At 49.2% G+C, this 24,439-nt stretch overlaps 1 protein-coding gene across 3 annotated transcripts in view; it reads right to left on the bottom strand.

Moving 5' to 3' along the window:
* Positions 1-24,439, bottom strand: part of pcnt (pericentrin) — a 54,829-nt gene that overhangs the window by 4,844 nt on the left and 25,546 nt on the right. For 2 of the 3 annotated variants that reach the window (XM_061233625.1, XM_061233627.1), the window contains exons 24-51: positions 23,329-23,480; positions 23,023-23,237; positions 22,367-22,529; positions 21,709-21,900; positions 20,837-20,863; positions 19,670-19,902; positions 18,747-18,866; positions 18,258-18,278; positions 16,576-16,812; positions 16,123-16,290; positions 15,412-15,564; positions 14,200-14,367; positions 12,780-13,826; positions 11,949-12,119; positions 11,020-11,538; positions 10,822-10,924; positions 9,949-10,121; positions 9,408-9,575; positions 9,008-9,178; positions 8,502-8,697; positions 7,916-8,138; positions 6,428-6,578; positions 4,557-5,480; positions 3,563-3,777; positions 2,899-2,998; positions 2,277-2,450; positions 1,687-1,851; positions 355-593 (exon numbers count right to left, since the gene is read on the bottom strand). In XM_061233625.1, coding sequence (XP_061089609.1) covers positions 355-593; positions 1,687-1,851; positions 2,277-2,450; positions 2,899-2,998; positions 3,563-3,777; positions 4,557-5,480; positions 6,428-6,578; positions 7,916-8,138; positions 8,502-8,697; positions 9,008-9,178; positions 9,408-9,575; positions 9,949-10,121; positions 10,822-10,924; positions 11,020-11,538; positions 11,949-12,119; positions 12,780-13,826; positions 14,200-14,367; positions 15,412-15,564; positions 16,123-16,290; positions 16,576-16,812; positions 18,258-18,278; positions 18,747-18,866; positions 19,670-19,902; positions 20,837-20,863; positions 21,709-21,900; positions 22,367-22,529; positions 23,023-23,237; positions 23,329-23,480 — 6,588 coding nt within the window. The remainder of the gene's footprint in view (positions 1-354; positions 594-1,686; positions 1,852-2,276; positions 2,451-2,898; positions 2,999-3,562; positions 3,778-4,556; positions 5,481-6,427; positions 6,579-7,915; positions 8,139-8,501; positions 8,698-9,007; positions 9,179-9,407; positions 9,576-9,948; positions 10,122-10,821; positions 10,925-11,019; positions 11,539-11,948; positions 12,120-12,779; positions 13,827-14,199; positions 14,368-15,411; positions 15,565-16,122; positions 16,291-16,575; positions 16,813-18,257; positions 18,279-18,746; positions 18,867-19,669; positions 19,903-20,836; positions 20,864-21,708; positions 21,901-22,366; positions 22,530-23,022; positions 23,238-23,328; positions 23,481-24,439) is intronic. The other variant, XM_061233626.1, reaches the window with a different exon arrangement.

Here is a 24,439-nt window from a genome sequence, read left to right as displayed (position 1 = left end):
TGCTATGCTGTGTAGTAAAATTGACTGAGTGGCAAAATAACACCAAGTTTTAAACAGACGGCATCGTTGATGGAACGGCTTCCTTAGATTAAATTCACTAGCAAGGAAGCCATCTATCCAACTTGGCTTTTCACACTGGTAATGTAATTAAAATGCTTCAAGAACATAAACATAACGTGCTTTCGTTCACGTCAAAATAAAAATTATTTCAGTTTAAGTTAAAATTGAAAAATGTATTTACAGTTCAGAAAACGGCTTCTTAAAAGGGTTTACACAGGGTCAAAACAGGACCAAAAAAAACCCTAACCACCACAATAAGCAATACGCACCACCTCAAAATGGTGGCGGTCTCACCTGGAAATGGCGATGACCACGCGGACGGAGGTCCTGAAGCGGTTAATGGGGCGGGAGCGAGGGGCGGCAACCTGCAGGTCGGCGGGGGAGGGGTAGGCCCCCATGCGGGCGATGAGTGACAGCGTGACCTGCTCGCAGTCCTGGAAGCCTCCTAGGAGCAGCAGCAGGTACTTCTTCTGGTACACCAGGGCCTTCCGGAAGCTCTCCGCCCGCAGGTACTTCCCGTACAGACGGCTCATCTGGTCACACGAGAGAGCGGGTAAGGGAAGCTTCCGGAAAATACTCTACAGTCACACCTATCATTCTGCATGGTTATATGAATCAGGGACCAATAAGAGATTCCAGTTTAGGAAACAAAATGGAGGAAAACCTTCATTAGAATGATATTTAATCATTTCTAAAAAACACTTATACAGTATTTTTTGCATAAAACTTGACATGTATTTTTGTACCCTATAAACATACTTATAATTAACTACTTTTTTCAAAAATGTCAGTTAGAACCTTTGAATTCTCAGCTCACAAAATGTAATTTATCCATTTTCATTTAGAATCATATGAGTGACAAATGTAACGGATGAATTTTCTAAATATTATTTTTGCTTTTATTGCCACCCAATAACTGAGATCAACCATATTCGTGCTCAGGAAACATTTCTTGCCAATCTCACTTGCTGTAGATAACCCATCAATGTGTTCAAGTCTCTTACACAAAACTTGTGCTGAGAAAATGGTGAGAAGTGATCCAATCTGGAAATGCTTTCTTGTACATGACAGCAATGTTGTTGGGTTCTCAACACAATTAATTTAAATGATGCATTTTACTACAAAGATTCTGAGTTATTCAGGCTGACTGAAATCATTACCCAGCATCATTGCACAAACAATGTATTATTTAACCATGAACATAAAATAACTACACGTGGCCTCAATTTATGAACATCTCCACCAAACAAATTTTGATGTTCATACTAAAAACTTCCATCAACGGACTGAAAGGAATAAAATGCATACAGTTCATAAATGAAGCAATGGCTTTCTGGTTGAGCAGGTAAATTATAACGTATCAAATTGATGAATCATGGGTAGTTGACAAATTAGAGAACTCCCTTATATACTAGTCAGTTTCTTCACTCTACACTCCTCTGAGTGTCTTTGAGCACCTATTCAACACTCAATAAAACTCAATAAACTTTGACTCCAGGTAACTACATGTTGTCCTGACACTAAGAAAGTGCTATACAGGGGCTTAGACACTAAAGCGTGTTGGGAGTGCTAAAGAATGAAGATGTGAATATGATAAGAGTGGAGGTGAGGACAGGGAGAGCTCACCTTGCTGCTGGAGCAGTCCATGACCGGCCGGTTCTCGATCTCGGCGGTGACCCTCGACAGCTCGGCCTCCGCTCTGCGCAGAGCGGCCTGCAGGGACACGCGCTCCTTCTGCCAGGCAAGCTTCTCGGAGAGCTGGGCTGCGTCCACCGGCTCTGGAGACTTCAACTGGCAGAGGGAGCGGGGAGTCACACTGCAGCACTGACACTGAAACTGACCCCAGGCTTTTTGTGTGTCAGTATCAGTGTCAGTCTGTATGCTAGTTGCTAAGGTACGTGACTAGGACCCAGAAGGTTGGCGATTCAAGCCCTGGTTTGGCCACGATAAGATCCGTACAGCTGTTGGGCCCTTGAGGAAGGCCCCACATTGCTCCCCTGCTTAGTCTAATCAACTGTAAATTACTTGGTAAGTTACTGCAGCACTGGCACAAAGACCACACTCTCACACTGCAGTACTGTCTATTTTAAACAGGAAACCACTTCATCTCTGGCCCATGACTCAATGAGGGCTGCAGGCATGTGTGATAACATTTCATGAGATTGGTAACATTCACGCGGCTTGCCGCTCCCAGCTTTGATGCCCTAGCGCAGTACCTGTTCCCTGGCAGCACGCGTGCGTCTCTGGCCCTGCATCTCCCTCTCCAGACAGGACACGGTGTGCTTCAGGGTCACCTTGTCTTCGCTGAACATAGCCAGCTGATTGGTCAGATCAGAGTTCTCCTTAAGCAGGCGTTCCACCAGGCTGGAGGAGGACATCTGACAGGGGTTCTGCAGCAGAAATATATGATATGATATGAGATATATATATATATATATATATCCCCTCAGGAGGTGCCATCCACATTCACCAGACACGCGTTCAAGATAGCTAACATTAGCGAACGTTCGTCAACATATTCAAACTTTTTGGCTATCCATGAACGTTAAGCCAAAAGTTTGAAAAGGTAGTGCACGGCAAACCAAAATGCCTGCTGACGGGGAAAACGCTGAGAACAATAGTTGGCAATTATTTGCCTGTTACAATACACTTTAAACAGCTCAATATTTGTTCTTACCTTCAAAAACAAATCACAGGTAAGCAACAAATCAGCTAGCTGGCATAGTTAGACCTAAGTCACATCCATTTGTGTTAAGGTCGTTGGTGGCAAAATAAATAGAATGTTCATTTAAAACCGATCAACAGTAAAGTGCCGTAAGCTGGATGTTCGCAGGTCACCTGAGAGCAGAGGCGTTTGAGGTCCTCATCCAGGTCAGTCAGGGTGCGGAGCAGGTCACGTAGCTCACCGTCTTCTGACTGGGCCAGATCCCCCTCCCTCCTGCACGAACGCATCAATATACGTCGTAAACAACGGATGTACATCTATACGTACACCTACACCCATACTTACACGACTGCTTTCCAGACAGTTCCCTCACCTTTTGATCTCATAATATACATGACCGCTTCTAAAGACGGGAATCCAAAGAACGAACAGGTGAAAGTTGCAATAGCGATGCAAGAAATACATTTTATTTAAAAAGAATTTGTGCCAATAGAATGTTTTGTGACAGGATGCGTATTTCCAACGTACGGACACCTACAATTGCACAGTATAGGTATGCGGTCAAGCCATCATAAGATGAAATGGATTCCAAAAGAAACCTACAGCCAACAGGTCTCACGAGCTTACAAGAAGTTCAGTAACAATAACAGCAGCTGGTGGGAAATAATTGTACAATAAGGCGTGCCGTAGGGTGCCAGCTTCGCTGCCTTTCGTAGTTCACACTTCTTAGGGGCGACATCGGCTCAGGCAGTAAGAGCAGATGTCAAAACAATGCAAACGGAAACCATTTACCGTACACAAACACAAAGACTCAAAACACTGAGACTGGAGAGTCACCTGACTGAGGGCGCGTGCAGGAAGTGGCGCAGCTTGACGGCGGCGCGCTGCAGCTGCTGTTGGGCCAGGCGCAGCTGCGGCTGGTTCAGCTGCGCGGGGTCCGGGTTGCGGCACTGCGAGGTCAGCTGACGCTCCTTCTCCCCCAGGTCGGCCAGCGTCTGCTGCAGCTGCCGCACGCGCTGCTGGTCCTGTGCCCTCTGCTGCTGCAGCTCCTGCTGCGGCCAGAAGAGGGCAGCGTCAGCACACAGGGACTTCACGAGCATGGGGGAATGAGTCACTTCTCTATTTCAATACGTATTTTCACACAATGAATCTCAGGTCAATAATCAAATAACTGCATAACACCTACAGAAAATTCCCATAGCTGTCATTTTTAACTTTATGAACTAAAAATATTTGTTTCCTTTAGAAACAATGGTGTATTTTTCAAATCCTATTCTAAAACTATAATGGTGTACCTTAATTTTCTATGTGCCCATTTGATAGTCAATTTTAAACACGAACATCCAATAGATAGATGATTTTCAACTGCCGATTTTGGTGTGATTGAGGAAACGCAGTCAAAGACTCTAAACTTGAGAAGGGCTAGTTCTTCCATGATAAGTACATCTTCAACTACGAAAGTTTCATGGATTTGCAGAAAATAAATTCTGAGGCTGTTCACCACAGGACGAACGACCCTTATGGTTCGCAAGACATTTCAGCAGAACTATTTGGATGGATAGATAGCAGAAGTGATCTTTAAAACTGAGAATAGTCTAAATTAACTAAAGTTGAATTCAACAACAAACATCAGAGTGGTTTCTTCAGCATTTGCACATGAGTTAACATTAGCTGGCTGAAAACGGCCATTGTCCATCGTTTTTTTATTTTTATTGACTGTAGCTGTGCCATTCTTGCACACGGTGGTGTGATGAAGTGGGGCCTTTTGAACGATTTGTTGTGTTTAAAGCTGGCTCACCCCTGTAAATGGCCGCTCACCAGTGTAACTCACCAGTTTGTCGCTGGTCCTCTGGTGCTGCCGCTCCCTGTCGGCCTGCTCCTGCTTCTCCAGCCTCCTCTGCCGCTCCCTCTGCTCCTCGCGGAGCTGCTCCTTCTCCTTCAGGGCGCTGGTCTTCTCCCGCAGGGCGTCCAGCTCCGCCTGCAGGAGGGCGGCTCTGTGCTTCTCCTCCTCCAGGCTGCGGGCCACCTCCTGCCTCTGGGCCTGGAGCTCCTGCATGGTGGCGTGGAGTCGCGTCCCTGCCTCCTGCTGCGCCTCCCCCTCCGCCTGCCACCGCTCGGCGTGGGCAGCCCGCTCTTGGAGGCGCTGCAGAGCGGCCTCCTGCTCCTCCCGCTGCCCGCGCTCCTGCTGCAGCTGGGCCTGGAGCTCCACGATCAGCCTCCTGGCCTCCTCGTCCAGGTTCTGGGTATAGGACACTTTCTCCCGAGCGGTTGCGTCCTCGAGCTTTCGGGCGTAGTCCCGTTTCTCCCGAGCGACTAGATCCTCAAATTTACGGGCGTAGTCTTGTTTCTCCTGGGCGACTACGTCCTCAAACTTACGGGCGTAGTCTTGTTTCTCCTGGGTGACTACGTCCTCAAACTTACGGGCGTAGTCTTGTTTCTCCTTGGCGACTGCGTCCTCAAACTTTTGGGCGTAGATTTGTTTCTCTCGGGCGAGGGCTTCCTCCAGCATACGGGTGTTGTCGAGTTTCAGCTGGTTGAGGGCGTCAGTGAGCTGGCCACAGCGAGCGCGCTGGTCCTCCAACTGCCCGAGGGTGTCGCTGACCCGGGTCCTCTCCTGGGCGATCAGGGCCTCGCAGCGGGAGCGCTCGATCTGGAGCTCCATGCGCAGGTTACTGCTGACTACGGCCTCCTGCTCCAGGGCCCCTCTCAGCTCTGTGACCTGCGCCCTGCACTCCTCCAGAGAGGACCTCAGCACCTGCAGGGATTCAGCACACACTCTGCTACTCTGCCCCTGCAGTACCACACACTTAGTCCTACACTTGCTTCAGCTTCCACACGCAACCCCCTTCCACCATGGTCAACACCTCGGTCTGCTTGAATTAACATGGGTGTTAATTGACATTGGTGTTTATTCAGGCAGACTCAAGTGATTTAAGTAAGCACCTCTGGAAACTTAACATAACATGACGAGAACAGGCTATTCAGACCAGCAAGGTTTGCCTTTTCCTACCATGAAAATGCACCTACTGCTTAGTTTGCCTAAAAGCTAAATAGTATCTAGCAAAAACCCCCAGTGTTTTTTGCCTCCACTACAAGTACGGGCAAGCTATTTCACACATTGGGCAAGGTGTGAAAAAAACAAACTAGTCTGTGTGGAATTTATCCTTTGCCAATTTCCATTTATGCCCCCCCCCCTCCTTCTGCTAACCAAGCACACCCTGACAAATTGCCTGTAGCTCACTTTGTTAATCCCTTTCATGAATTTAAAAGCCTCAATCAATCACCCCCAAATCCTTTTATTAAGCATGATCAGATTAAGCATTACAAGTCTTTCCACATAACTTTGATCTCTTATACATGGAATCAATCGGTTTGCCCTTCTTTGAACCTTTTCCAGCACCTCTATCCTTCTTGTAGTGCGGACCCACAGTACTCCAAGTGTGGCCTGACAAGGGTATTGTATAAGGCAAGTAGAGCTTTGTGAAATTCATACTCAAAACTCAAAACACAAATCCTAGCATCCTGTAAGTCTTTTTACTGCAACAGCACATTGACGAGAAGCTGACAGGCTTTGAGTACATTTCAATTTTGTACCACTCAAAGGAATTTTGCTTTATGTTTTTATTTCCCACAAGTAGAACTTTACATTTAGTTATATTAAATTGAATGTGTGTGTGTGTGTGTGTGTGTGTGTGTGTGTACCTCGTGCGCCTGGCCCTCCTGGTCCTGTTGCCGGCGGCTGCGCAGCTGCTCCTGCTCCAGCTCCTCCTGCAGCTGTCGGACCCGGAGCTGCTCCTGCTGCAGCGCCTCCTCTCGCACCACCTGCTCCACCTTCTCGCTCTCCAGCCTCATCCTGCCAGCACACACCACTGACCCGTCTGAGAGAGCCCCAAACCACTGACCCGTCTGAGAGAGCTCCACACCACTGACCCCACACCACACCACTGACCCGTCTGAGAGAGCCCCAAACCACTGACCCCACACCACACCACTGACCTGTCTGAGAGAGCCCCAAACCACTGACCCGTCTGAGAGCCCCACACCACTGACCCGTCTGAGAGCCCCAAACCACTGACCCGTCTGAGAGAGCTCCACACTGCTGACCTGTCAGAGCCCCACACCACTGACCCGTCTGAGAGAGCCCCAAACCAGACCCCACACCACACCACTGACCCGTCTGAGAGCCCCACACCACTGACCCGTCAGAGAGCTCCACACCACTGACCCGTCTGAGAGCCCCAAACCACTGACCCGTCTGAGAGCTCCAAACCACTGACCCCACACCACACCACTGACCGGTCAGAGAGCTCCACACCACTGACCCGTCTGAGAGCTCCACACCACTGACCCGTCTGAGAGCCCCAAACCACTGACCCGTCAGAGAGCTCCAAACCACTGACCCCACACCACACCACTGACCCGTCTGAGAGAGCTCCACACCACTGACCCGTCTGAGAGAGCTCCACACCACTGACCCGTCAGAGCCCCACACCACTGACCCCACACCACACCACTGACCGGTCAGAGAGCTCCACACCACTGACCCGTCTGAGAGCCCCAAACCACTGACCCGTCAGAGAGCCCCAAACCACTGACCCGTCAGAGAGCTCCAAACCACTGACCCCACACCACACCACTGACCCGTCTGAGAGAGCTCCACACCACTGACCCGTCTGAGAGAGCTCCACACCACTGACCCGTCTGAGAGCCCCACACCACTGACCCCACACCACACCACAGAAAGTAAAAGTCATCCCTAATAAATTGTCTGCATTTCTGTAGCGCCTTTATCCAAAGCGCTGCGCACCAACAGCAATTGGCTGCCATGCAACCAGCTCGAGAGGAGCTGTTGGGTGTTAGGAGCCTTGCTCAGGGACATTTTTACACTCAGGGCGTGATCGATCCGGCAACACTCCGATTGCTCTGACCACCTTGAGCCAATGTCACCCCAGTATTTTAGCCTGGACTACTTTCAGACCACTGGATTTTCCACCTACATTACATTACATTATTGGCATTTGGCAGACGCTCTTATCCAGAGCGACGTACAACAAAGTGCATACCCATAACCAGGGAGAAGTTCACTGAAAGACCCCTCTGCACATAATACAGTATGTAAAGTATGTAAAGAACACAGTCCACTCGCAGCCCTGCTGTGCCCCCTAACCCCTCCCGTGACCGGGGCGGTACCTGAGCTTGCGGGTCTCCTGCTGGAGCTCCTGCTGGCCGAGGCCGGCGGTGCCGAGCCGCTGGCTGCTCTCCTCCAGCTGCCGCTTCAGCTGCTCCAGGGCGTCCTGCTCCGCCCTCAGGAGGGCGCGCTGCTCGGCCCCCCGCGCCTGCTCCGAGCTCAGAGAGCCACGCAGGTCTTCCACACACGCCTGCTCCTGCTGCAGCCGGTACTCCAGCAGCTCCACTGCGCAGCACAGGGGGAGGGACGGGTCAGCGCGGGAGTGCCAGCCTCACATTCATATCCACTCTGCCAGCCTCGTATTCATATCCACTCTGCCAGCCTGGCATTCCCAAACATATGTTTAATAGAAAATCCTAGAAAGAAATTCCCCAAAATTGTTCTACTTTCAGCTTTACAAGATTGAAGAATGAAACCAACCACATAAGCCAAACGTGTCAAAACCAGGTACCCTTCATTTATAAAAATGGTAATTATATTTCTTGTTTGAATAAAACCCATCAAACCTCACCAGAACCTTTCCTAGTTTTTTTTTTTTCCTTTAGCTCTAAGTATGGATGTGGGGAACCCTGAGCCGGCTGCGCTTGCCTTGTCTGCGCAGCTGGTGGCGCTGTTGGCAGCCCTCCTCCTGCGCTGCGCTCAGGGAGCCCTGCAGCTGCTGCAGCTGCTCCTGGCTCTGCAGGCTGGTGATGCGCAGCTGGCTCTGCAGGTTCTGCACCTCTGCCAGCAGACTGCGCCGGTCTGCGGAGAGCAGCTGCTCCAGGGACCGGCACTGCTGCTCCTCCTGCGGAGACAGGGAAGCGCGGGTAACACACAGGGAAGCGCGGGTAACACACAGGGAAGCGCGGGTAACACACAGGGAAGGACCGGGTAAACACAGGAAAGTGCCGGTAAAAACACAGGGATGGACCGGTAAAAACACAGGCAGTACGGTAAACACAGGGGAAAAAAACACCTATTCCTGCTTTACTTTACATGTAAATGAGGAAAAAAATAAAGCGGGTAAAACAGGCTTTACTCATCCACACGACAGAGCACTTGTGTTACCTTCTCCTCCCGTTTCTAAGCACTTTGACTTGTAAAGCTCTCAGTACCTGCTGTTTGAGGAGCTGCTCCAGAGTGCTCATGAGTGGAGCCGGGTCGAGGAGCCCCTGGGCCGTTATCAGGGAGTCGAGCTCGGAGCGCAAGGAGAGCCTCTCGCTGTCAAACACACTGCGCACGGCATGCAGCAGCTCCCTGCGCCAGTCCGCATCCGCACCGTCCGTCTGCACAAACACAGCCCAGCACACGCATTCACCGCCGTTAGCTTTAACATCACATTCAAAGGCCTAGGGCTTATCTAGAGTAGTTCACACATACTGACCGATGATACTGATACTGATACTGACCGTGTTCTGAGCGCGCAAGTATATGCAAGTCTGTAATGTTTGCTTCCTCAGTTAAATAAAGGTAAAACAAAAGGGGAGGGGGATCAGCGCAGGCGGAAGCCCCGACCTTGAGATGTTTGTCGGCCATCTTGCAGAGCAGCTCCCGGAGGGAGAGGACGGTTTCCTGCAGGGCACGCTTCTCGGACTGCCAGGTTTGAGGTGGGGCGTCGCCACCAGGGCGGTGAGAGAGGGCCAGGACCCTGCACCCCTCCTGGTATACCCTCCTCAGCAGCCCCTGAGAGCACAAAACCCAAAACAGAGGGCAGAAGCATGTTACAGTCCACAACACCTGAAAATCTCCACATTAAAAAATTTTTTTTTCACTATTTAGAAATGTCTATTTTTTTTTTTTTTTTTGCAATACGCTGTGACAATTTGCTTCATTGACTTATTGTCAATTAAGTATCCACAAAATAATTTTTTTGATGTGCGCTTTTCGTTATATGCAATTCATTGGGATGTTCGCGGCAGTCGGCTAGCACGTTAGCGTTCAGCTACTGGGAGGCTTGGAGGTTCCTGTCCTGTCATGAGGCAAGAGGCCCTTGCAGGGACCGTGGGGTGAGGAGTATGTACACAGGTGACAAGGTGAGAGGCCTTTCCTCCTGTACCTGTAGCTCAGGAGAGAGGAGCTCGTGACTCGGCCCCTCGCTGTCAGCTGCGCTGTCCGTGTGGTCCGTCAGGTCCATGCCACGGTTTCGCAGGTACTCCACGAAGTTGGCATCCAGACGCTCAGTTGTTGCCAGTTCCACATTCAGCCTAGTGCCCAGCTCTGAGCTTACATCTGTCAGGGGAAAAAAGGGACAAGGTTTAGTCCATACTTGCCAGGCAAGAACTGATTAGAACTATATATATATATATATATATATATATATGTTTATTTATATATATATATATATATATATATATATATATATAATGCATGCAAAGTGCTCCATGTCCTTACGTTCACAAAAACTCCTCAAAGTTCTTTATTAGAGTGATTGCGAAGCAGCGCACTACTGTTATTCAGAATTCAGAAGTTTTCTACAGAATTCAACAGCTTTCTTCTCACTCTAGTTTAACGGACATTCAACAGTTCAGCCAATCCACATTTATGCAAACATTGTGTGCTCATGGGAGCAGTCACAAGAACCTCTGCCCTCTAGCAGAGTTCATATACACTCAGTGACCACGTTTAGGTACACCGGCTTGCAAATGCAAATATTCAAACACCATAATATTTGCAGTAGTAGCAATAGTCCACCAAATTGCCGCAACCATACTCTGTATTTTCTTTAGGAAATGCACATCTCTAGTGATTCACATGACTCCTTTATCACCTTATGTTCACAAACTAACTACGTGATGACCGTCATGTTTACAACTACTCGCCCATATCCTTCATGTTAACAAACTAATCCTCCAGTACTCCTTTCCACAATTATATAATATATAATATGTTATGATATACATCAGAATCAGGGACACGCCCAAAGACTCACTGCTGCCATAGCCGTCGCTGACCCACTCCTGGGCAGAGAGGGTGGAGGTGGAACACCCAGGGGAGGCAGATGGGGTCAAACCAAGCTGTTCAAAATCATCCACCTGCAAGATTTTACATTTCAATTTAAGGCTTAAAAAACACACGCACATCACCCTGCCCTTCACAGGGGTTAACGGAACCAAAACCCAACACGCACCTTCTGAGCATCCAGCGAGTCCAGGCCCGAGAGATTTCCAGAAGCCACGATGGAGACCGGGGAGCAGCTGGAGGGTGGGTCCAGGTCAGGGGACAGGACCTCCGGGGGCTGGGAGCCGGCCCTGCCCACGGGGGAGGCCTTGAAGTGCAGGTCCAGGCTGGTGTTGTGCAGGGCGCTCAGCTCGGAGAGACGCGAGGCGTGAAACACGGCCGACGGCGGGTCCTCGCTGCAGTCCAGCTTGCGCAGGACCTCAGGCGAGGACAGGGAGTGATCGCGGGACAGCAGCGACAGGAAGCCGTCCTCCGTCTTGGGCAGGGGGCCGGCGGGGGGGGGCGAGGGGGAGTGGGAGGAGCAGGAGGCCGGGCCCTGCAGGCCGTAGCGCTCGCGCAGGTCGGCCAGCTCCCGCTGCTGATAGACCACCTCCTCCTCCTGCAGGGCCAGGTCCTCCTGCAGGCCACGCAGCTCCGACTTCAGGCTCTGGTTGTGGATCTCGAGGTCGGCGAGCGCCTTGTCCTTCGTCTGAAATGCAGGTTGAGGGACAGGGTACGTTCACTCAAAGCAACCAATATAGTCCAAACTAGCATTCTTACTCTCACTAGGCCATTACCAAACTGTTACTACCTCCAGTGAGACCATTACAAATCAATTGATATCATAGATAAATGAAAACTTTAAATGCAGCTGATGCCAAATTAAAGGCCAATGTCTTTTCCCCAAATAGAAGAGCAGCACAAAACAACCTCAGAAAGAAACATCCATAACTGCATTCATAACTGCAGAGTTGAGTTAGCCTGCAGTTACACACAAATGGAAGCAGCTGCAGAACACGGTCAGAGAGAAACCACTCCAAGTATTTTACATACACGTTAAGAGGGACAAGTGCAAGCAGAGCAGTGTTTGCGAGGCATGGCAGTTTGCACCGACGGTACCTGGCCTTCTTCCAGAAGCTTCTCAGCCCTCTCGGTGCTGGAGTTCAGCCCCTCCTTCACAGCGGCCAGCTCCGCCCTCAGGGCCTCATGCTCCGCCCTCAGCCGAGTCAGCTGCTCCTCCTTCTCCCGCAAAGCTCCCTCTGCCTTGGCCAGAGTCTCCTCCGCACACGTCTGACAGAAACACAGCAGCCCTCATTAAACCGCAAGAATAACAGTCACATCTTACTCACAGAGGGGTCACCTCGAGAAAAAAAAGCAAAAAAAAAAAAAGCAAGCTATCTTTAGCGCAGCCCATCCAACGAACTCTTCTTCTGGAAAAAAGCTTGCAAATCTGGGGCTGAGCTGCAAAAACCTCTAATTCAACACAGCTTGCAGTTCAGAAGTGTTCCAGTCTCGTTTCTGGCAACAATAGACTCCCCCACCCAATTTTTGCCAGCAAGTCAAGAAAATAGTCGAGCTTATTTTTCTTTTAAAGAAACCTTGAAAGAACGACAGAACTGAAAGACGCTGCTTCTTCCCCTTTTCTTTCTCGCACACTTCCCGTTCCTGCAGGCCCACCCACAGCTAAGCTAAACCTGCCCACTCCGACAGAATCTTTTCCACATGCTGCCTCCACTAGAGAGAGAGTTTAAGACCAAAGTGGGAAACAAGATATTTGTTATGCTTGTGATTTAAGTTCATTACATGAGAGACTAGCACACTCGCCGTCCCACTTAGTGGACCAAATCTTCACTGTGGGGGATTGCTTTTGGGACACATGTTATGAAAGCTGAGAGGTCAGAAGTTGGGTTATACACATTCAGGAGCAGTAGACCAGTACATGGCACTCACCAGAACTTCTTTCTGTGCCTCTGCGTGCTTGTTCACCTTCTCCTCCAGCTGGGAGTTCAGCTCCCGGATGCGATAGCTATTTGACGTCACTTCCCGTTTTAGCCTCTCGATCTCCTCCTGGAGCCGGCCTTCCCGCTGCCTCAGTGCCTGCCGTTCCATGAACAGCTCCTGCTTCACCGTCTCCAGGTTTCGGATTTTAGCCTCCTGCTCAACAACCAATGCTCTCTGGGTTTCTGCAGCTGTAGAGCTCTCCTCGTGGACCTGCTGAAGTTCCTCTACCTGCTGTTCCAGCTGAACCTTCTCCTCCTTTAGAGCAAGGAGCTCCTCTACCTGCTGTTCGAGCAGAACCTTCTCCTCCTTTAGAGCAAGCAGCTCCTCTACCTGCTGTTCCAGCAGAACCTTCTCCTCCTTTAGAGCAAGCAGCTCCTCCTGAAGCTCCACCTCCTGGCTGAGGTCAGCGAGCGCCTTGTCCCTCTGCAGCTCCGCCTCCCGCAGCTGCCCGTCACTCTCCTCGGCCCCGCCCTCCAGCTCACGCACCCGAGAGGACAGCACCTCCAGCTCCTCCTCCCGCCGGGATAGGTCCGCCCTCAACGCTCCCCCCTCCTCCTCCAGCAGGAGCAGCCGCTGGGTCTTCTCGGCCAGGCTCTGTCCCAGCGCCTCCACCTGGCCGCGGAAGGTGTGCTCCTGAGTGAGGAGGAGGCGCTCCAGGGCCTCCTTCTCGCCGGAGGCCAGGTCCAGCTGGGCCTGCAGCTCACGGAGGCGGTCCCGGGAGGACTGCAGGCAGTGGCTGCTCAGCTCCTGGCAGAGGCTCTCCTCCTGGCTGTGGGGGGGCCAGAAGGAGTGCGGCTCGAGGTTGGGCTCCAGGGAGTCGCTGACCTCGTGCCGGTTGGGGCCCAGCTGGGCCAGCTCCTCCTGCAGTTTGTGGATGACCTCGTGGAGCTGCTCCACCTCCTCCTCCTTGTCCTGCCGCAGGCGGGCCTGGTCGCTGAGCAGACGCTCCACCTGGGAGCGCAGCTCCTCCATCTCCGCCTGCTTCTCCTCTACGTCCTGAAGTGGTAGAGGGAGAGACGCTAAGAGGCTAAACCTGCAGACGCCTCAAAATACCCAGTCTAGCTTGTGCAACTATGGTAGAGGTGCACAACAAGGGCCGATCCGTTTCAGGATTTTGTGCCAACTTCTGCCATTAATGACTTACTTAGTTCAATCATATCTTGATCTGACATTTGTATGAGCACCAGCTACAGCTGCAGACTGCAAGTGTTCCTAAAGATTGTACTGTGCTTAAGTACAAGAGTGAACCGGGATAGTTCATAGGATTGTCAGAAAACTAAAACTTTTGCACCCCTGAACCATTGGCAAATTTGCCTCTGAATTTGTCAATCCTCGCCATAAGCATCCCAGTCCAGTCCTGCTGACCCACCTTGTTGTCCTTGGAGACGTCCACTTCCTGCTGCAGGTGGAGGATCTGCTCGTTGAGATGGTCGATCTCCTGGTTCTTCTCCTCAAGGAGGGCCAAGGGGAGCTGCAGCATGGAGGCCGGGTTGCCCCCCTTGCCTCCTTCTTTCCTCCGCAGCTGAGTGAGAGTCTCCTGGAGGGACAGGAGAACTGCTTACACACTTATATTCAAGATAGTGATAGATGGGTTGGGAAAGCTAACTGGTACAATATCCAGCCGTAATACTCATCAGAAAGGCCTTGATATTGTTAGGATCCAGCTTCTCTAAGTGGAATCAGAGTTGAGACAATTGAGGAACTAACCCAAACAATTGACTAGAGAGAAGGTTTATTGAAGGCCGGCCAGCGGGAAGATAAACAAAACAAGGTTGCAGTACAGAGACCTTCAACACACTGGTCATATGGCATGGCTTAAGGCCCTCGGAGGCCTCGATGCACATGTCAATCTTATATGTGAGGTACCATCTCTTTCTTACAGAATGACATGGGTTTTGTCCATCAACATCACATGCGTAACTATGCATACAGAAAACGTGAAGGCATCAATACAATAAAAATGTATGACACTCAAATCTGTGAATCTGAATTCTGAAAGTGAACGGCAACCCTGAAGTTATTTTATTAGAGATTTATTAAGTCTTCTGCTGCTCTAGTCTATCCACTTAATAGGTTTGCCGTGTTGCGTGTTCAGAGATGTCCGTCTACATACCAGTTGTAACGTTGCGTTACCATCACCTTCCTTTAAAGCTTTGACCAGTCTGGCCCTTCTCCGCTGACCTCTCATTAACCTCATTAACAACGCATTTCTGCCCACAGAACTGCGGCTCACTGAATGTTTTATGTTTTTTGCACCATTCTCCGCAGACTGCATGAAAATCCCAGGAGATCAGCAGTTTCTGAGATACTGAAACCACTCTGTGACCCAGTCTGGCACCAACAATCATTCCACGGTCAAAATCACTTAGATAATTTATGGCTGATGGTTGATGGGAATATTAACTGAAGCTCCTGACCCGTATCTGCATGATTTGATGCATTGCACTGCTGCCACACGATTGGCTGATTAGATAATCATATCAATAAGGAGGTGTACAGGTGTTCCTAATAAAGTGAGCCATATTCCCTCAATTTCAGTTGATGATAAAAGCCTGGGGGTCTGGCCGGAGCCATGTTGTACCTTGAGGGAGCTGATCTCATTCTGAAGCTGGGAGACGCAGATGGAGTTCTGCTCCGTCAGGAGCGTCAGCTGCATATGGAGCTGCAGCACCTCCTCCGCCTTCACGGCCAGATCCTGCTGCACCTGCTCCAGCTGCCCCGCCAGCACCTCCGCCTGCGAGGCACAAGGACTCCAGTCTACCAGCGCTCAAACATGAGGCACACCGTCTACGAGCGTGCTCAAACATGAGGCACACCGTCTACGAGCGTGCTCAAACATGAGGCACAGTCTACCAGTGCGCTCAAACATGAGGCAATGAGCAACACCTAAAAACGGCTCTATTTTAACACATGCACACGTAAACACCCCCCCAGTCTGCATTTCCATAAACTGGTCAATAGGGGACAAACTACACAGACAAATATCACCTTTTCACTGCCAGTACTGGTAAATCACAAATGATATCAATAAAGCACCTTTCAGTGCTGTTCAATGAATAAAACAGTGATTAAAACAAAATTAGCACATAACATAATTAAGTACTCATCTAAAGGCCATGAGGATGATGCACGTTCTTATCTTAAATGATGTGAGCGTCTAAGAACTGCTTTTGAGGTGGTTATGGGGGTGGGTGGCAGTGGGACAATAACGTGCAGACACCAGATCCTTCATAAAGGATCTGAGGTCACGCAGGACTAAGCCAGCCCCATGCAGATGGAGGCTGGGACTGACCTCCTTCTCCTTGTTGAGCAGAGTCTGCTGCACGGCCTCCAGCTGCTCCTTCAGGGCCTGCTCCGCTTTGTTCTCGGGGAAGCGGTGGCGGCCCTCGTCCAGCTTGGACTGTAGAGCCGAGATCTGCAGCCGGTTGGAGTACTGCTGCTGCTGGAGGGCTTCTTTGTCCTGTGGGAACAGAAGTCATTTACCAGAGGGGGACATGTCAACAGCTCAGAGCAGGGCTCAGGGCCTACCTGGGGGATCTCAGTACATGGGGCCCCATCTGTAGGAGGTCAGAGTAGATCAGACAGAGCGGTCCAACACCCATGAGCTCAGAGTAGGACCCCACCTGCAAGATCTCAGAGCAGGGGGCCCTACCCCCTAGGAGCTCAGACCACATGACCCTACCCAAAGGAGCTCAGGGAATGGAGCACTACAGGAGGGAGATCGTAGCAGCACGGGGGGGCTTACCTGCAGGAGCTCCTGTTCGGTTTTCCGGACCTTCTCCAGTTCTTGCTCCAGCTGGCCCAGAGCTCGGTTGGACTCGGAGCTGTTCAGCAAAGCCTGCTCCAGCTCGCGGATGCGTCCAGCCATCTTATCGATCTCCTCGTTCTGCTCGGCTAAATCACGCTGGTACTGCTCTTTGGTCAGCACCAGCGTGTTGTAGTCCTCCATCTTCTCCTTGATGGCTGCCTGCAGCGTCTCCACCTGTGGGAAGATGGAGCAGAACAGGGCTCAACACATCGTCTGAAGCCCTCCACAGAAATCACTTCCACATGAAACCTTGTGCTCAGTTTGTTGGCATACAGAAGCTTACTTGATAATGGCTCATGACTCATGACTCATTTGCCTTTTCCAGTTCACTTAGGCATTTGAGCACCATCTACAGTGCTCAGAAATAATTGAAACATTACTTGACTAGACCACAGCAGAGAATTCCGTTTTGTCAAACAAAAATATTTTCTTTTTTCTTTCCCAAAAAAACAGACTACATTTTGTATGGATAATCTCCATTCAGAATAACATTTCTTCTAGTACTAGCCTTGTATTTCTTTCCTGAAAATCCTACAGGCTGTTGAAAACCAACAGCATTCATCTTGGTGAACAACTGTATTAGAATCAATACTTGCCAAAACTGGGGTCAATGTATTGTTCTACTTTATATTTTATGTAAACTACATGCATGTTTTTAACCTGCAACAAACTGACAACACAAATCACAAAAAAGCTAGGGACTATGTTAGGAAGACAGACGTCTAGCCACTAGAAGACAACTATAGACACTAGCATTACAGCAGAGCCATTCCACTAAGTGCACAGCACATGCAGCAGAAAGAGAGTAGACAGGACTAAAAGGACTATCTATCCAAGTGGTGCTCAGCCCTGCTCCTGGAGATCTACAGTCCTGTAGATTTTCATTTCAACCCCAATTTGGCACACCCAATTCTACCAATTAGCAGCTCAATGATATTTCTAGCTGTTGAATGAGGTGTGCTTTGTTAGGGTTGGAGTTAATCACTACACGACTGTAGATCTCCAGGAACATGGTTGGGAACAACTGGTAACACGCAGTGAGTTCACATCCCTCATCGATGACATCATGAGTAAGTATATTTCACAGAGTGCTTCACAGAAGCATAAAATGTGAAAAAATAGATAAAATGGATAAAATAAATTTTAAAAAAGCAACAGAGGTAATCTGGCGGTGATTATGACAACATTTCTGTCAGAAGTGGCTCCCAAACCCATCCTCGGGCCACCGTGCATTCTGGTTTACCACAATTACAACCCAAGAATTATTTTAAAAGCCTGTTACAGTTTTTCTTAATTATGAGCTTATCATGTTAAGAAGGATTATTTACCCTCTGAACACACATTGTCAGAAATAACTAGGGACGCCATGAAGAATACAAGGCCCATAATCACATTGTTTGTTAAAGTTCTGGGATTGCATAAACTAGCATACACGGAGGTCCCCCGGGATCAAGTTTGAGAACTCTCACACTCAAGATTCAGAGGATGTCAGTGGGACAGAGGGAGCTTAAAACAGAGCAGAAGCACGGCTTCGATTTATCCGACCGCTGGATAAACCAGACACGAGCGCAGGCCAAGGCACGTGTGCAAAGCAGAAGCTACCGAGCTCAATACCGTACCTGGAGAACCAAGTCCTCAATCTGCAACAGGCCATCAAGAGAAAACACAAGAGGGTGAAATGACAAACACTGATGCTTTAGACTCGGGTTATTAAAACTCCACATTACGTTTCACTGCATTTACATTCTTGCAAGATGTGCAGTTAGACATTCCACTTATGGGGCATTCATTCATTTGCTAGAAGGAAGGTATATTGCAGACATCAATGAGTCAAGAAAATGGCAAATAGTTTTTTTCCCATTTGGACCAACGGTTGCCAAGATATTGGCATTTGAAAAAGCGAGCCTGTCTGGGACACTTAGTCATTAAAAACTTTTAATGCCTTCAATCTAGTAAAATCTGAGATGTAGGGTCAGAAGATTTTCACTCAACAGAATGCCCCTTATACGATTTTAAAACATGATTAAATGCATTTCAGCCAAGAAATAACGGCAGCACGGCATCCATAAATGGCACGCGCATGCAGATGGGGGGTTAGACGGCTGTACCTTCTGCCCCCGCCCGTCTCCTCCACCACTGGGCTTGTTTGGGTGCCTGAGCAGAGCCTCCAGTTTCTTAATCTCCTGCTGAAACTCATCCCTCTCGTGCTCCCGCTCCACTGCCTGCTCCTGAACACACACAGGCCACACAAGCTTCAAAAAGTGCTCAGTAGCTACAGGTCTGCTCATCTTGGAGGCACTGCCCTTTCCAAACAGGTACACGGTAAACATTTATTTGTGTAAACACAAGTGAGACATTCGCCTCGGTTCTATTCAGTAGGTGAAAGACCTACAGAGCAGTAAGTATTTGGTGGTACAATTTCTGTTCTTTTTGGCTCAGTGCTCCAGCACATTGGATATTAAATTAAACCACAAAATTAAAAGTGCAGACTTTAGTCACCTTTAATTTCAGGTTATTTACATCCATACAGGGTGATCTATGTATGAATAACATCCATTTTTATACATAACCCCCCCCCCCCACGTTTTAGGGGACCAAAATTAATCGGACAATCGGCCTCTCCGCTGCTTCTGAATAGTCAGATGTATTCAATCGCTTCCTTTGTGCAGGCATGATTCTAGGCTTTTCATTGCCTTTGGAGTCTTATTGATATTGACTCCAAAGGCAATCATCATTATTACATCCAAAGGCAATCATCATCATGCGCAGAAGAAGCACATCAGTGTCCCTGTACCACAACTAGACATACTGTACCATACTGTAAAATTCAATGATTGATTATCAATCTGAACTTGTAAGCTTTCACTTAAGGTAAAAATTTCCTTCAGGTTCAAAAAACGCTAATGCTCAAATGACCAAATCGTTGTGACGTATTACTTGGGGAAACATGACGTTCTGGGTGATGCACAAGAAAGTTTTAGTCAGGGACCACGGCTCCAGAGCCCAGGGCGGGGCCGGGGCGGAGACTCACGTCCATGAACTGGCGGTGGTGTTTGAGCTGCCTCTCCAGGGCCTGGATGTGCTGCTGCAGGTCCTCGGTCTGGGCCCTCCTCTTCTCCTCCTGCTCGTGCCGGCTGCTCTCCTGCTCCTCCAGCTCGCTCTCCAGCAGCTTGAGACGCGACAGGAGGCCGCCGCGGTCCTTATCCGCCTGCCGCTGCACGTCCAGCCTCTCCTGGGCCAGGCGCTCCGCCTCCCGAAGCAGCTCTGCGGGGGGAGAACAGCGCCCCCGTCAGGCCCCGGCCCTCCGAACCAGACACAAACCGGGCTGTACGCGGCAGGCTTTCGCAATCGGCTAAAACGACGCTGCTCAAACTCCACGTACTGCGGGCCGCAGTGTCTGCAGGCATTCACTCCAACTGTGTGCGACAGTTTTTTTTTCCCCCCCCGTTTTCTTGTTTCGCCAGTTAGGCATCAGGTGGTGTCGCACACGGTTCAAGCGAATGCCTGCAGACACTGCGGCCCGCAGGACGTGGAGTTGAGCAGCGCAGGGGTAAACGGACGTACTAGTAGAGTGAGTCATGAGCAAGTCCCGGATTAGGGCTGAATTGAATTGAATTGCCATCATGGGGCATATAGGCGATTTTTTGCCTATGTGTATAGAAGATGGTTGTGCATCAGAGGCCATGTGAAACACTTTCAGCCTCCTTACTACCCTGGCTGCTTATTGGCCGTCTTATCAACACCCAGTAGATATACCAGCGACGTTTTCCCCTGGAAGCCTTTAACATGGCCTCTGACTGTCGTATACTACCACATACGGGTATGATTAAAGAAAAATATGAAAAATCGCCTATACGCACCAAGGAGGAAGTTATTCGTATGGTAAAAAAAAAAAAAAAAAAGCTATTTAATGTACATTGTGCAGCCTTATCCCCAATTACTGTAATAATCAGACAAGCCGTTTGGCCAATGAGTAAAGCTGTACACGCCACACACATGCCATGCCTTTGCTTGTCACAAGAGAAGCGGTTAGTGAAACTCAGCAATACACAGCAATATCAAAGAAACTGCAAATCCGTTCAACCAAAAGCATGATGGATCCAATAATAATTATGGCATTTCAGAGGCCAACCACAAAGTAAACCGTAAAGCCAGCCCACATCAAGACTTTACATTTACTGTGAGCAGAGCAACAAACCTGTATCATCTGCAACATCAGAACAGCCTACAGAGCAGAGGGCAGGAAAAACAACTCCATTACCCAAAACCACCACATAACAGACAACAATGACATGCCCACTCTGCATTAACTTTTTAAGATGCAAGTTCTTAACTGAATAAGCTAATGCTAATATAACAATCACTACTTTTATTAGAGATACGTCAACAGAAGCAGATACAATGGCTGACGGTGTTTAAGGCATTCAGCAGCGCTAGTATAGCATTTAATTACATCTCTTTGCGGCTCAGGTTCAAACTCACTTAAAATGAGATGCCGCAAGTTGCGGTCTTCAGTTGTAAATGTTGCCGCAGAAACATTTTATGTCAAAACAGCTTATTTAACTGGATAAATATTACATGCCTCTCACGATATATTGAGGCATACATGTGTTTTCTAACGTATAAAAAGAAATACGAAAAATATTTTTATATTTTTTATTTTTATTTATTATCATTATCAGGGTTTAAGTAACGTATGTAATAAAGTTGACTTCCATTCATTTGCTCCGGATAGTAAGAGGCTGAGGAGTTTTGTAGCAGGATTACCCATAATCCTTAATGCGGGCCTTCACAATAATAATGTGCGAACTGTTGCTACCATTCATTTCAACAAGCAATACGGGTAATGCTAGCACCTGACGCATCTCTAATTAAAGTATCTGTTGAAAGCAATAAAGATTGAGAACACTGAAGAATAGGTTTAATGGAATATTTTTTTCAAACATCAAAGGAATAAAACCTGGATTTTTAAATATTTCTAGCACGAATACAGAAGAGCTAGTCTGGACATTCAGGTAATTATGAAAATGCGCTCATAGGCCAGTCTCCAGCAGGACTCCACCCACTCACCCTTCTCTGGGTCCCCCAGCCCCCCGGCGATGGCGTCCCTCTGACGCAGGAGCAGGCTGTGCTCCTCGCTGAGCTCCTGCAGCTGCACCCGCAGGCCCTCCAGCTCCTCCACCAGCCTCTCTGTCTGCGTCTCCTTCTGCTGCAGCACCTCCTCCAGGGCCGCCTTCTCCGCCACATAGCCCTCCATCAGACCTGAACCACACACACACAGCCCTCCATCAGACCTGAACCACACACACACAGCCCTCCATCAGACCTGAGCCACACACACACAGCCCTCCATCAGACCTGAGCCACACACACACAGCCCTCCATCAGACCTGAGCCACACACACACAGCCCTCCATCAGACCTGAGCTACACACACACAGCCCTCCATCAGACCTGAACCACACACACACAGCCCTCCATCAGACCTGAGCCACACACACATAGCCCTCCATCAGACCTGAACCACACACACACAGCCCTCCATCAGACCTGAGCCACACACACACAGCCCTCCATCAGACCTGAGCCACACACACACAGCCCTCCATCAGACCTGAGCCACACACACACAGCCCTCCATCAGACCTCAGGCACGCACACGCACAAAAATCGAAACGCTCTGTTGAAGAGTGAAAAGCGCCGCAGCCAATAGGAGGCGGCCACTCACCCTCAGCCTTGTGCAGCTCCAGCTCCAGCTGGCTCTTAAGCCCCGCCTCCAGGTCCAGCTGATCCAGGACGTGGCGGTGCTGCAGGACCAGCTGGGCGGCGTCCTGCCGGCCCTGAGAGAACCGCTCCTCCATGTGGGCCTGGGTCCCCTGGGTCTGCTCCAGCTGAGGGGAAAGGCAGAGGGCACTCCTTTATTCGTTCTTAATCTCAAGAGCCGTGTAATCTGCCACGCTGAAATTTACACAAGGGAGTACCTTCGTCCTCCCTCCTGACACTATTCCCCTGCCCTGTATCCCCCTTTTGTTCCCGAATAAAATAATCTAATAAAATAGCTGCATGCACTTACTATAAGTATAGATTCTGACTGTACTATAAGCAATTGTTCTGCAATTTATGGATTTGATGCTTTTCACTTGGAGGAAATCACTTCTTGCAAATCACTTTGGATAAAAAAAAAAAGAAAAGAAAAAAAAAGGTTTGCTAAAGGACTAAAATGCGAATGTAAGGGGCATTCAATAAAAATCAATTGAATATTTAAAAAAACATTTCACTGCAAGGTGTTTTTGTCATCAAAGACAGTGGTATAAGGTGAAGAAATACTCGGTTCCGGCGGGTCTCAGAAGGATGTTGTGGTATTTTGGAGGTTGTCTTGGTTACCTGTCGGGCGGACTCTGTGACCAGCTCCAGCAGCTTGTCCACAGCGGTGCGCAGACGGACGCACGCTCCCAAAACGAACTCCTCGCCCTCGGCCTCCAGCTCCGCCCCGGCGAACAGGCTCTCCGACAGCCTCTGGGACAGCTCCAGCCCTTCGTCCGTTAGCGCTGACCACAGGCTGCTGTCGGGACCAGAGTCTTCCTCCTCGGCCTCCTCTGCTGGGGAGAGCGCAGACACGGCCGCTCAGAGAGGAACGGTAGGAACGCTGGCAGGACGGATGCGGGGCAGGATAGAGGATAAGTCGCCCACCTTTCCCCAGGGCGTCCACGCTTCCCTTGCGGGTCTCGTCGCCACGTCCGCCCGCCCTGCTGTTCACGCAGGCGCTGATCTTCTTGCTGATCAGGTCCTCTGTGGCGATTGTGTTCCGCAGAACCTCCAGCAGCACCTTCTGCAGCCCTCTCCTGGAGATGCACGTCAAATACATGCTTCAACACTGACCCTCTCCTGGAGATGCACATCAAATACATGCTTCAACACTGACCCTCTCCTGGAGATGCACGTCAAATACATGCTTCAACACTGACCCTCTCCTGGAGATGCACATCAAATACATGCTTCAACACTGACCCTCTCCTGGAGATGCACATTAAATACATGCTTCAACACTGACCCTCTCCTGGAGATACACATTAAATACATGCTTCAACACTGACCCTCTCCTGGAGATACACATTAAATACATGCTTCAACACTGACCCTCTCCTGGAGATACACATTAAATACATGCTTCAACACTGACCCTCTCCTGGAGATACACATTAAATACATGCTTCAACACTGACCCTCTCCTGGAGATACACATTAAATACATGCTTCAACACTGACCCTCTCCTGGAGATACACATTAAATACATGCTTCAACACTGACCCTCTCCTGGAGATACACATCAAATACATGCTTCAACACTGACCCTCTCCTGGAGATGCACATCAAATACATGCTTCAACACTGACCCTCTCCTGGAGATACACATTAAATACATGCTTCAACACTGACCCTCTCCTGGAGATACACATTAAATACATGCTTCAACACTGACCCTCTCCTGGAGATGCTTCAAAACTGAACTTTTTCCAAGAGATACACATTTTACACCTATGCATTGCACACTGTAAAAGGAACTTCCACTGAAAAAACCATAAACTCGTAGAAATGTCAAATGAAGAATTTTAGCACCAATTTGAAAATATATCATTTACTTTAGGAAAAAGAACGAGTCCTTGAAACAACTGAACCAGCATTACTCATTGTTGGTGCCCTAGAGAAACAATTACATCATTGCTAAAAACTTTGCCTAATAGGGTAGATTGGAAGCAGACTTACAGAAATACGTAATAGTTTTGGATTAAAATATTTTTC

Source organism: Conger conger, chromosome 3 (genome assembly GCF_963514075.1).
Source record: "Conger conger chromosome 3, fConCon1.1, whole genome shotgun sequence".
Lineage (NCBI taxonomy): Eukaryota > Metazoa > Chordata > Actinopteri > Anguilliformes > Congridae > Conger > Conger conger.
This window is presented reverse-complemented; position numbering and strand designations above follow the sequence as displayed.